This window comes from Eriocheir sinensis, chromosome 68, assembly GCF_024679095.1.
Source record: "Eriocheir sinensis breed Jianghai 21 chromosome 68, ASM2467909v1, whole genome shotgun sequence".
In the NCBI taxonomy this organism is placed as follows: Eukaryota; Metazoa; Arthropoda; class Malacostraca; order Decapoda; family Varunidae; genus Eriocheir; species Eriocheir sinensis.
Genome location: NC_066576.1, coordinates 3,664,586 through 3,677,898, shown reverse-complemented (window position 1 = coordinate 3,677,898; position 13,313 = coordinate 3,664,586). Strand labels below are relative to the sequence as shown.

The following is a 13,313-nucleotide window of genomic DNA, read 5'->3' as shown; positions in this document are numbered from 1 at the left end:
AATGAAGTCCACCACGTAGGTTTTTTTATGGTTATTTCAACGATATTTTTTGAGGTTTAATACATTTACTACGGAGAGGTTGATGTGAGATAGTTCTGGTAGGTGAGACAGACAGACAAACAGACAGAAACAGAGACAGAAAGGCAAACAGAAACAGACAGACAGAGACAGAAAGGCAAACAGAAACAGACAAACAGAAACAGACAGGCAGACAGACAGGCACAGACAAACAGACAGACAGACGAACAGAAAGACAGCAGATCGACAGACAGACAGAAACAAACAGACAGCTAGACAGACAGACAGAGACAGAAAGGCAAACAGAAACAGCTAGACAGACAGGCACAGACAGACAGACAGACAGACGAACAGAAAGACAGCAGATCGACAGACAGACAGAAACAAACAGACAGCTAGGCAGACAGACAGACAGAGACAGAAAGGCAAACAGAAACAGCTAGACAGACAGGCACAGACAGACAGACAGACAGACGTACAGAAAGACAGTAGATCGACAGACAAACAGAAACAGACAGACAGACGTACAGAAAGACAGTAGATCGACAGACAGACAGAAACAGACAGACAGACGTACAGAAAGACAGTAGATCGACAGACAGACAGCTAGGCAGACAGACAGACAGAAACAGACAGACAGAGACAGAAAGGCAAACAGAAACAGACAGACAGACAGACGGGCAAACAGAAACAGACAGACAGCCAGACAGGCACAGACAAACAGACAGACAGACGTACAGAAAGACAGTAGATCGACAGACAGACAGCTAGGCAGACAGACAGATCGAAACAGAGACAGACAGACATCAGCGGCATACAACAGCAAAACAGGGGGACTTTGCTTATCTGGCTGGTATGGTGGGGATTCAGGTCTGCCCCCGAGAAAACTTGTCCCTGGCCCATGTGGAATGCAAGCAGTGAGCAAGTACAGGAAATGCAATACAACTTGGCAAATTGGATAATGCAGATATAATTAAGTGCCTCGGGGCTGTACGTGCATGTGTGACCCCGCGGAGGCTGTGTGGACCATGCATCTGTTACTTCCCCGGTGACAACAGGTGGATGCTGCCAGCGGGGGAAGAATTAAGGGGCCGGAGGGGGAAATAATTATGATACATATAAAAAGATACCTGAGAGGGGGTGAGCCGGTGCGGGGGGGGGCGGGGATGACAGGGCTGGCAGGGGGCGGGGCGGGGCAGGGATGACAGGGCTGGTAAGATGCGGGGCGAGCGGGGATGAAAAGGCTGATATAGGGAGCAGGACGGGGCGGGGTGGTATTGGAGGGGGCGGGGCTAGGGTGGTAGGGGGCGGGGCGGGGCAGGGATGACAGGGCTGGTAGGGGGCGGGGCGGGGCGGGGCGGGGATGAACAGGCTGATATAGGGAGCAGGACGGGGCGGGGTGGTATTGGAGGGGGATGACAGGGCTGATAGGGGGCGGGGCTAGGGTGGTAGGGATGGTAGGGGGCGGGGTGGCCGGGGGCGGGGCAGGCAGCCAGTCTAGTCACCCCGCCCCGCCCCGCCGGCCGCCACTCCACCGCCCGCCGCCTCCATAGTCACACGTACGCCGGTCACCCGCTGCCTCCGCCACCATGTCTCTCGAGGAGGTAACAACTCACCCATACATTACCGTCAGTCCGTAACACCCCGTTCCCGCCCATCGTGTTGTGCCCCGCCCCGCCCCGTGTACCACCAGGCAGCCACCGGGGACCCGCGGCCGCCGGGGAGAGTGTTTGCCCCGGGGTTGGCTTGAGGTGTTTAGTCATGCATGGATGCCTCGCTTATTGATCCCGATCCCGGCCATGGACACTGCACGGGCGGGGCGGGGTGTGTGTGTGTGTGTGCCTGACAGGTGTGTGGTGCTCGGTGTCTGGGTTACCTGTGTGCCTGGCAAGGTGTGCACCGGCCTCCCTCCCTCTCTCTTTTCTCTCCTCCCTTCCGCCCTTCCTTCTCTCACTCCCTTCCTTCCTCCCTTTCTCAATCTCTCGTGCGGCCTCTGACATGGTGAAGGGCCAGGATGAGGGAGATAATGATTGATAATCCTATTCCTAAATGTGTCAAGAGTGAGACTGTTAACTACATGAGATGGGAGATGATGCCACTCTTGGATGCTGCGGGGAAAGAATAAATATTTGGATATACTTGTGTTAGTGTGGTAAGTGTGGTGTTTAAGATTGTGGCTGTTTCTAGTGGATTTTCCCTGTAGAACTATGGCTATTTTGTTAAATGAAGAGTCCACCACCTCACAGTTATTACAGACTATTAACTACATGAGATGGGAGATGATTCCACTCTTGGATGCTGCGGGGAAAGAATAAATATTTGGATATACTTGTGTTAGTGTGGTAAGTGTGGTGTTTAAGGTTGTGGCTGTCTCTAGTGGATTTTCCCTGTAGAACTATGGCTATTATGTTAAATGAAGAGTCCACCACCTCACAGTTATTACAGACCATTCTCCCATAGTTCCAAGGCTGCTAATATCCGAATGTCAGGTTAGGTGGGTGGTGTATGGTGCCTATTTTTCTCACCTGGTAGGGTCTTCCAATTAAAATGACATAACTTCAGCTTATCATGATATTAGAAATGAACAATAGAGTTAAAAGTTATAAAAGAAACCCTGAATGACCGAGGCAACTATACAAAAATGGGCGTCTTGTTGAAAAATTGATTTAGACAAAAACCTGGAAATTGCTGAAAAATGACTTGGGCAATTATTTTATGAGGGTGACGATATGTGACTCGGAGCCAATTTCACAGTTTAACACAGTGGCTTTGAAATGACCCCAACCAAACTTTTTAATCTTTTGCACTCCATAATGGTTAGGTTTTCAAAGAAAGTAGGGTAGGCAGTGGCTGAGTGGCTAGCGTGCGGGCCCCGCGTTCACTGCGCCATGGACGACATCAGTTCAAATCTGCCTGCTACCACCTGGGGTTTTTCAGTCACTGCCGAGTGGCCTAAGATCACCCATCAACCCGGACTCTACAAGAAACCATCCAAGTGAATCAAGAATGAGTTCCGGGGGGCAGCATGAGCCAAGCATAACTGGCGCCACTATAAAAATTGCCTGCACCATGACAGGCTTGGGCAGACCACCAGGCCCTGAAGCAAGCCTACCGATGCTACAAGCAGACTTAAAAAAAAAAAAAAAAAGTCCAAGAGATTTTCCATATAGTTTCCTCAAATTTCTTAACTTAAATATGAACACAAAGCACTACACAAGGAATTTTTGAAGTATTTGGCATTGGTTTGGAGGCTTACTAACCCATCATGGTGAACTGTGAAAGTGGCCGTTACAAAGAAATCCAGGTTTCTTGCTCCAAATGAAAGGATTGAGTTTTATGTATCGATAGTGAACTGTTTATTTGTGACCTTGATTCATTTGACAAAGTGAAAAATAAATTGCAGAAATTCAACGAAGCTGCCGAGAAGGTGAAGAAGCTCAAGACCCAGCCCAATGATGAGGAACTGAAGGAGCTGTATGGCCTGTACAAGCAGGTCACCGTTGGAGACATCAACACAGGTTGGTTTGTGTTCATGCATGTCAGTTCAGAAATTTCAGAAGATGTAGCCAACAGATGTGGAGTAGAGAACCTAGAAACAGTGCTCAGAAGTGAAAGACTCCAATGGTTTGGGCATATGAAGAGGGCAGGGTAGGATACAGTGCTGGGAGTTTTGGAGAGATTAGAGGTAGAAGGAAGGAGACCAGTTGGTAGACCTAGGAAAATGTGAAGGTGTATACAGGAAGACTTGGAATTGATGGGATTGGATGAACATTGGGCAGAAGACAGTGCTGGGAGTTTTAGAGAGATAAGAGGTAGAAGGAAGGAGACCAGTTGGTAGACCTTGGAAAATGTGAAGTTGTGTACAGGAAGACTTGGCATTGGTGGGATTTGGATGAGCATCGGGCAGAAGACAGAGTAGAATGGAGGAGAGCCATAAAGCGTCCAGCCGCTCAGGAAGAGTGAAAACGGATGATAAACGAGGTGATGATGATGATGATGATGATGATGCATGTCAGTTCAGTAGTATATCACGTGCAGGTGACCCACAGTTTATCATAGGGGGGGAAGCTGTTGGATAAATGAATATTTTACAACTAATTAAGCTGTATAATGTCCATGGTAAGCACTCTCAAGGTTATTAACCCTCTAGCTGTGGAATATGAGGGGGCAAGAGTTCTTTCTATGCGAATTACCGGCTCTTAAACTTACCAGACCAAAAGGAGTTAAAACCTATAACATCATCATATTCATCTCAGTTTTATCCAACCTCTAAAAATATTTTTCTGGTAGAGTTGCATATTTATGATGTGATTATGCTCATTAGATGAAGGCAGTTGAGGAGACATTAAAGCCCCAACGTAGTCTTGTCGCAGCTAATGGGTTAATAACTTCAAACTTTTGACCCCCTTAACCCGGTAGCAGCGACGGGCCAAATTTGTGGCTTTACCGTGTAGCAGCGACGGGACAAATTTGTGGCTTTACCGTGTATCAGCGACGGGACAAATTTGTGCCATGATATAAACCCCCAAAAATAGATGATACATTATCTGATCACAAATGCTTTGATATATATTATGAAATGGTTTGTGTGAGGGGTGATTTTTTCTCATTTTTCTCGCTTGGAGGGACCATTAAGAAACATGATCCCCGCTGCTACCGGTTTAATCCTTGTTTGTTTCTAAGCCATTGCTGTTCACAAGAGTAATTGGATGTGTGTGTGTGTTGTGTACATTGAATGGTTCTCCACAGAGCGGCCTGGCATGCTGGACTTCAAGGGCAAGGCCAAGTGGGATGCCTGGAGCTCCAGGAAGGGCATGACCAAGGAGGCAGCCATGGAGGCATACGTTGCCAAGGCAGACCAGCTTGTTGCTACTTACGGCTTAGCATAATTTTCTCATATTCCTTTCCTCCTTTCAGTCATTTCAAGATAAGTGTTTGTCCAGTCCTGTTTTTGAGATTATAGATTTAAATTAAGCACCTAAGATAGTTTAATACTTTGCTTGTAACTCTTGGGTTCTTTATAAAATTGATCAAGTTTGAATAAATGAACTTTTTAACACCTGACTTCAGTTTACAATTACTAGCCTCTTCCAGTTGACTGTTGCAGTTAAGCTACCATTAACATTTGTAAGTATTTTTTTTTTTTAATTTAGATGCTCAGCTTCTACATGGATAACACTTTCCCAGGGGTCGAAATCTTTCATCCGTAGAATCTTGTGTGTGCATGAGTAGCCAAGGTGTGAATGGTGATCTCTGTAGGTGCCACCCTGCTGAGGGAGAAGTAAAATATTCCCGTAGGTAACATAAGGACATAAGAACATAAGAGTCTGCAAGAGGCTGGTTGGCCTATACAAGGCAGCTCCTGTAAGCCTAACCCCACCTTACCTCACTATCCATGAATTTATCCAACTTCTTCTTAAATGTATCTGGTATTGGCACCCTTGACATGACTGCCAAGCTTGTTCCATTCATCCACCACTCTATTGGTAAACCAATTCTTGCCTATGTCTTTGTTGAATCTGACTTTATCCAGTGTAAAACCATTGCTATGTGTCCTACCTGGTTTTGGGGCTGTTGCCTAATTTTAGATTGGCTAGACTAGAACCATGGAGGAGGGATAGAGAGAGGTATGTCAGAGGCATCCCTGAGGATGTCAAGGGTCATCTAAACGCAGACAACCTTAGACCTGCCTTCTGAGCTCTGAAGCTCCACTCCAAATCCACATCTGAACGGCTGATGGGCAGATAGTACCAGGTGCAGACTAGTACCAGGGTCTTTAGGCCGAGTACTTTGGGCAGCTGTAAACGCCAGAGCCCCCAAGCAGACAGCTCCCTCTGACTGGTTTGTAGATGGCGGCTGCTGATCCACCAATAGACGAAATCCCACCTTCTCTGGTGGAGGTGAGAGAGGCTGTGAGGAAGTTGAAAGGTGGAAAGACAGCTGGGATCTGTAATACCCGCACAGAGATGTTGAAAGCTGGGCTCACTCAATACGAGTATATGGTACTGTCAGTATCTATACAGGCGGACAAAGACTTGAATCTCTTAACTCCTTCACGCCGGATGTTCAAAAAGTCCGCCTGGCTGATATACGGCGTGCTTGGCCGCATGCGGGAAACCTGAGCCGGCATGTATCTGCTTGTCGCCTCCGTATATTATGCTGCTGAAAGCCCTCATTACATGTATCCCGTATTTGCAAAGCAGCATACACGACGAGTCAACATATACCTGCTATGCATAATATAAATTGCGTCAACGCGAAATAAATAAAAAAGCGAAATAAAGAAAGGGGAGAAAGGGGCAAGGGGGAAAGAAATAGAGAAAGCAGATGATTGTGTAGAGGAGGAAGAATGTCGAGATATTATCAGCAAATTCAACTCTGTTATCATCAGTCAGTGAGCTGCCAGATACTCCTTTGTCATCACAGACAATGTGTGTGTGTTCGTGTGTGTGTGTGTGTGTGTGTGAGAGAGAGAGAGAGAGAGAGAGAGAGAGAGAGAGGCAAGGAGTGGTGGTGTTGGCATCTTGGTGTCTAGGAGAGAGAGTGAGAGAGAGAGAGAGAGAGAGGTGGGCGAGACGTGATGGTGTTGGCGCCTTGGCGTCTGAGAGAGAGAGAGAGAGAGAGAGAGAGAGAGAGAGAGAGAGAGCCAATGAGACTTCCTAATTTTAGACACAAGGCGGGAAGAAGGCGGTGCATACTGTAGCTCATTTTTTGTGATTGGTGGGAACAAGGATGGTGGGAGGAGCAATAGGATTTCAAGGACAGCATACGGCGTCTTTACTTAGTAACCAACACAAAGTACGGGACAACTCAATAGAAGAAGAAACAGAATAGAAATATGACGCCTACGTAGGCGTCATCGTATATGCTACTGGGGCTTCATGACGCCTACGTAGGCGTCATTGTATTGAAAGGGTTAAGTCACTTGTGCTTCCCGTCTTACTGTGTGGCTGTGAGACATGGACACTGAATAGTGACTTGGAGAGGTCTCGATGCATTCTGGTGCCAAGTGCCTTCGCAGGATCATGAGGAGTCACTGGAATGACTGTGTCAACTAGCAACTACTCCGTGAAACTGAATCGAGGCTGTTACCAGCTTAGTCCATGAATGTCAACTCCATCAATATGGGCACGTGGCGCGCATCCCAGACGTCGATCCTGCTCACAGGGATGTCTCTGTAAGAGTCAACCCTGAGTGGAGGAGATCAAGGGGATGCCCACGTAACATGGCTAGGGCAAGTTGACTGATCCTTCCAGGAGGGGCTTGATATGGATAGGGTAGCTGCGTGAAGGCAGCGAGGGAGTGAAGCGACCCACCCCTGGGGTATGCTCCCTGATAGTTGATGAATCCACCTTCCTTGGAAAGTAGTATTCATGTGAAAGTTGACCCTTAAACTTGCCCTTGAAAATAATAACAAAGAAAAGCTTATTCAAGTATATATATTCAGTAACATGGATCAATAGCTGGATAAAAATGAAATGCCTTTTAGAGATAGTTTTTTCATTGTTTTCCGTTTATACAGAGCAAAATAAATGTGTACTGATCCTAATAGTGACAATGGATGTCAGACATAAGTACATTACAGTAAATGAGTTAAAAATTCAATAAGGCAGATGCAGGTGGTACAGAGGATATCAGGTGCACAGTAAGGCCCAAGTCACATTGCAGGGACAGTCACGGCCCGGCCACAAAATATTACTTGTACTTCAATGGAAGCGTTCACACTGGCAGGAACAGTCAGGTCAGTCTGGTCATGATCCATTCAAAAGGCATCTTGACCAGAGTGAACCTGCCAGCGTGGATGCCACCAATAGTCTCGCTTTGGTCCTCACAGAGAGGAGTCTTTCAGCTTTGGAGTATTTTTTCAAAAGTAACTAAAATCTACTTTCATCATCACTCAAATGAGGAAACAATGAAATGCCCGAATTTTATTTTTACTACACTCTCACATGACCTCCGTGTGTAACGAAACACACGAGAAATTAATCCAGACAAGGAAAGGTTTTGCCAGCGCCGGGATCAAACCCACGACCAGCGTAACGGGAGAACCACTCCTTTACCAGTTAGCCAAAGAGGTACCCCGCTGGCTAAGTGGGTTATGGGAGGCTCACCCACCAGGCAAGTCAGTACTACAACAATGTGAAATTCACTTTCTCTTTCCCTATCTTACAATAATGGATGGATCTGCACACTCTTACTTTTGCCATGTCTAATGTGACGGCAATCATCATCAACTCTGTGAAAACTCTCTCATCCTCCATCCATCAAGGGCAGCTTATTTTGCCGAGGGAGTGGGGATGACTTGTATGAAAAGACTCGGACTGTGACCAAAGCGAGACCGTCCCTTGACTTGGAGTGTGACCGGCCCTATAGAGTGAACAGGGCGTGGAGTAAAGCCAGGCATCCATTTGTCTGTGATCCATGATTTGTGTCTGTCCACAGCTTATCAGGCTCATTGAAAAATCAAATATGTGGGAAAGGCTAAGAACCAACTCTTGATACAGCCACGGCAGTAATGGCAACACCTCTCTTCCCTGTGACATTGCCCTGCCTCAAAAGCTACATTAGCATTGTAACATATTTGTACACTAAGAACCTTGCTGCCCTGGACACAGACCAAGATCAAAGGAAGCCCAGCCTAATATATATGCTTTTCATGCATACCAAGGACAAAAAAATACCCAACCTAAATGGTATACTTTCCATAAGAAACTAAAAGGGTAAGCTTTTTAATTTTTCACAGCCAAACCAAAGCTCACAACTTTCCATAAGAAACAAAAAGGGTAAACTTTTTAATTTTTCACAGCCAAACCGAAGCTTTCCTAAAAGCTCACACCTGTAGAGGGCTAAGGTCTAAAGGGTTGGTGATGTCACGTCTTAGGTTCATGTCTCAAACTCTTGGACTTGCAATTACTCTCAATGTTTAAAATTTTATTAAAATGTCAATAGGTAAACATTTTTGATGAGTACATGGCTGAAATATTGTGAATAGAGAGTTCAGGGACCATCTTCACTGGGGGAAGGAATTTTAAGCCTGACAACAGACTGGTGTAGCAGATGGTGAAGTAACATTTCCAGAAGTGAGGTTGACCCAAAAGGTTGGCCGTGATTTTGCCGTTTGTCTCGCAATGAAAACTGTACAGTCACTGCAGTTGACATGAGAATTACTGAAAGAATTCATTTGCATGAAGTGAGTTTCATCAGTGAAAGTCTCAGGCATTCAAAAGGATAACATGTTGAATGGACTTGTACCACAAACTTCAGTTCATACCAGGAGAGTGAAGTCAATTGTGTATGACTGAATTTGACTCTTCGGGTGTATTTTTTACTTATTTATTTATTTACTTTTGATCAAAGTCCAAACAATACGTCTCAGAGAATGGCGAGTCACACAGTAAATCCATGTTTTGACTTAACTTATTTTGTTCCAAGGATGCTGTATACCTGTGCTCACAATTTAGTGTGATTTAAGAGGCTATGGAAAGGGGCATTGTGCCTACACTTGAGACATGGCCAGCCAGCCTTCTCACACCATGCCTCTATAAGAAATGAGACCATGAGATGATGATGATTAGGAAACTGTAAAAACAAGAATTTAAATATCAGTTTTCCCTGATAGTTTGTGTGTACGGTATATACAAGAGGAAAAGAATGATGAAAGTTGCAGGAGGAAATATGTGTTGAAAAGGAGGGGTAGGCAATCTCTATTTAGTGAGGGAGGGAGCCTAAGCATTAAAGGTTACTTATATTCTTCAGGTCTTTAATGATTTGCATATTAAAGTTAATAGAGTGAAACCAGATTGGCGAGTCCGTTGTGGCGTTGGCTCCCGAGGGTCCTTTCCTCCCTCTGCTCTGCCACACAGTCCCAACACTTACCTCTCCCTCTCGTATGTTAGCTGCAGGTAACACAGGAGAGGAAAAAACTGTGTGTTGGGACTGTGTGGCAGAGCAGAGGGGAGGAAGGAAAGGACCTGCGGGGCCAACGCCAAAACGGACTTGCCAATCTGGTTTCACTATAGGAATGGATATTATGTGGCGTGGGAAAACTCAAGTGGTGACGTGCCACCACTACTGCACACCACCTGTTAGCCTGTGACAGGGAACTGTGTTGTGTAGTGTTCTGAGGAAGAGTCTGTAATGGAATGAGGGAAGAACTAATCTGAGAAAGAAAGTCCTTTGTCATGACCAGCACTTGTGAAACAGCAGAGTAATAACTTCCTCTCAGCATCAGGCAGTGAGAACTCCCACACGGACTACAGTGAAGGGTTCAAGAGAATATTATGTGTAGTGTGAGTTGTGAGAGGCAGTTCCTAAATGATAGCTACAGCTACATATAAAAGTTATAAAAGTTACATATAAAAGTTATTAATAACAAAGTTTCCTTAATATATACAAATAAATGGTAAATATTCTAAAATTAGTAATATTTGCATATGTAAAAACAGATGACTGTACAGTAAATTTTAAGCTCAGCTTCTTAAAACATGTGAGATCTTGTGGAAAGCCTTTTATCTGATAAACCAAAGATGCTAGCTACTCACTGTATCTCTTGTTAATAAGTATAAGTAATCTGATGCTAATGTGCTCATTTACAGACCAAAGGAAGCATACTACAACTAGTAGTAGTTTGAACTAAAGTGAACAGAACATTGTTGATCACCACCGAGGGAACAAAACCTCGGTGATCACCGTGTGTGGAGATAACAGTGTTGTATTAAAGAAACCTTGGCAGCCTGAGCTCTGGAGCCTTTGCAGGAGGGAATATGAGTAAACAGCAAGGACTATACACACACACACACACACACACACACATGGTCCAAATCTGTAGACCTTACTATGGAGGCAGCGCCCAAGTCTGAGGTGTTGTATGGTGCTGAGGCAGCCTGATGCTGCCACACGGCATGTTCAATTATATGGGTGATGATGACGGCCTACACACAGGCAACAGTTGTTGGTAAGAATAGCATGCAAGCAGCAGTGGCAAATACACTGAGTTGTGGTTAATATTGAGCTTCAACTTGGTATTAACCCCTTCACTACGGCCGGGCCAAAACAGCGCCCCGCACTGTATCCGGGATCACCGTGCGCGCCAAATTTCAAATGTCGCTATTGAATATAACAAGTTTTCAGCCATAAACTCAACATAATCATCATGTATTATATATGAAAACATGCAGAATTAAATGGTGCACGTATAGGAACAAATTAATTGATAATTTTGAGATGCAAGCATAAATATAGAGATAAAATAACTCGTATATTGGCTAAAGGGAGCCAGGACACAGTATGCGTGTCCTCGGATATGGTATGGGGCACATAAGGACGCAGTATACGCGTCCTCGTGTTGAAGGGGTTAATGTCACAGACAGCTGGCCTGTGAGACTATACTCTGTGGGGGGCAGTGCCAAGGCTCTTTGATGGTTCTAATCAGTGACCTTATAAATTAATAAAACTGCCTTACAGTAGCAGTAATTTGAAACTCAGAATCACCTTAAATAATGGTATTCATCATTGCTGCTTGCACAATACTGATACTAACAACCAGTTTCTGTACGTAGGCTGTCACACATCATCCAGGCCATGGGATGCGCCGTGTGGCAGCAGCTTGCCGGGGCACAGTGATGCACACCTCAGACCCGAGCGCTGCCACCACAGTAACCGTCCGTACCGTTCTGCACCAGCTAGATATATCTTGTAACGGAGGATCATCTCCAGCCAACCAAGTTACATCCCACAGCATCTTGACAAAGGTGTAGTGATGAACATTATCTGATACCTCCTCAGAGCTCTGTCAGTGATGCCTTCACTAATGGAGGAACTTTACCATGCCCAAACGTTGTCTTGGCTTGCTTCAGTTTTCTCCGTTCCTTCACTCCAAACACTTCAAGACTACCTTCCCATTATTAATTTGTCTTGCAACTTTCACACCATCTACCTTATTTAATTCTTTTATCATCTATTCCTCCCCTCTTCTTCACGAAGCAATCAAGCCACCTCGGTAATTACACGATGCTGAGTGGCTTCGGGAAACAGACAGCTCAAAAATCCTCCACTGAGAGTACATTTAGTGTCAACCAATCTTAATCCTACACCCTCTTACTTCAAAACCTCCATTTTCTTAATTTACCTTCATAATGACGCAATATAAGGAATGATATCTTTGGGCAATGTTTAAACACAGGTGTTCTAGGGCAGTGTAGTTACCAGCAGGCAACCTGTCCCCCTAAGCTCACCCCTGGGTGGGTGCAGGTGTAGCTGATGATCCAAGGCTCAAGGGGTGTTGTTGCAGCTTACGGGTGGAGGGCCAGGAATGGAAATACCTTACTCCTGTGGCCGCTGCTTCAGCCTCAGGAGGACAGGACTGCAGACCACCTTACTTCCTCCTCCTCGGCCTCAGCTCAGTTGTTGCAGCGCTTGAGTGGCCGGCTGAGTTGGTCAAGGAGTCGTCGAGAGTTGCGAGCCTTTCCTGGGACCTGAAAACAAATGAAAACACACTGCTCCAGCATCCCTGTCTGAAACAACGCTTGCCCTGACAACAGCTTTGTTACTGTAAGCCTCTCTCATGACAGCAAGAACTTGGCAGCTGCATCATGGATTTTGTAGAATTATCATTATAATACTAATTATAATGATAATAATAACAATGGTACAGCGCCCATCTTGTATATCAGCCCCCCCTTCACCTGGAGCTGGATCCGCCACTGCCTCACCGACATGTGCTGTGTGACTGCTGGCTAACCAATCCTGTCCTTTCTACACTGAGGCAGAAGGGTTCCAGTGTGGGAGTTAATAATAAATCTTTTCAAAAGTCTGACTGGTTTGCTTGGCTGCCCAATGTCTGATTTCAAATGTACTTATGACACATTCCTAACAGTATGACACATGATGGAAAACCACTTGAGTACCAAAAGCACCTCAGACTGATTAGAGACTGGCAGGACGCATCTTGATAATTAATGTCTTGGATTTGATGCGTATCTTCAGTGTTGCAACATGAAGTTTAAGGAACTCAGCGCTCCAGAACACCCTACACTTCTGAAGGACTCGCCAGTGAGATAGTAAGCAGGTAAGGGTTTGGGTAACAGCAGGACCTGTTTTATGGGGCCATCTATCCCCTGACCTAAGGGAAGTGTTGACAGGCCACCCATCCATTTGTCTTGATGTTAGTAAATGAATCATATCCCCTGACCTAAGGGAAGTGTTGACAGGCCACCCATCCATTTGTCTTGATGTTAGTAAATAAATCATATCCTCTGACCTAAGGGAAGTGTTGACAGGCCACTCATCCATTTGTC

General features: G+C 45.5%; 2 protein-coding genes across 2 annotated transcripts in view; one reads left to right on the top strand and one right to left on the bottom strand.

Moving 5' to 3' along the window:
* The first annotated feature begins 1,455 nt into the window (after positions 1-1,455).
* On the top strand, positions 1,456-5,082 carry LOC126988134 (acyl-CoA-binding protein homolog). Its single transcript, XM_050845979.1, has 3 exons — positions 1,456-1,622; positions 3,422-3,536; positions 4,768-5,082. The coding sequence occupies exons 1-3, from the start codon at positions 1,608-1,610 to the stop codon at positions 4,905-4,907; spliced, it is 270 nt and encodes an 89-aa protein (XP_050701936.1). The 5' UTR covers positions 1,456-1,607; the 3' UTR covers positions 4,908-5,082.
* Positions 5,083-6,675: 1,593 nt separating this feature from the next.
* Positions 6,676-13,313, bottom strand: part of LOC126988135 (centrosome-associated protein CEP250-like) — a 40,914-nt gene continuing 34,276 nt past the window's right edge. The window contains 1 exon segment of the mRNA XM_050845980.1: positions 6,676-12,491. Coding sequence (XP_050701937.1) covers positions 12,392-12,491 — 100 coding nt within the window. The 3' untranslated portion in view covers positions 6,676-12,391.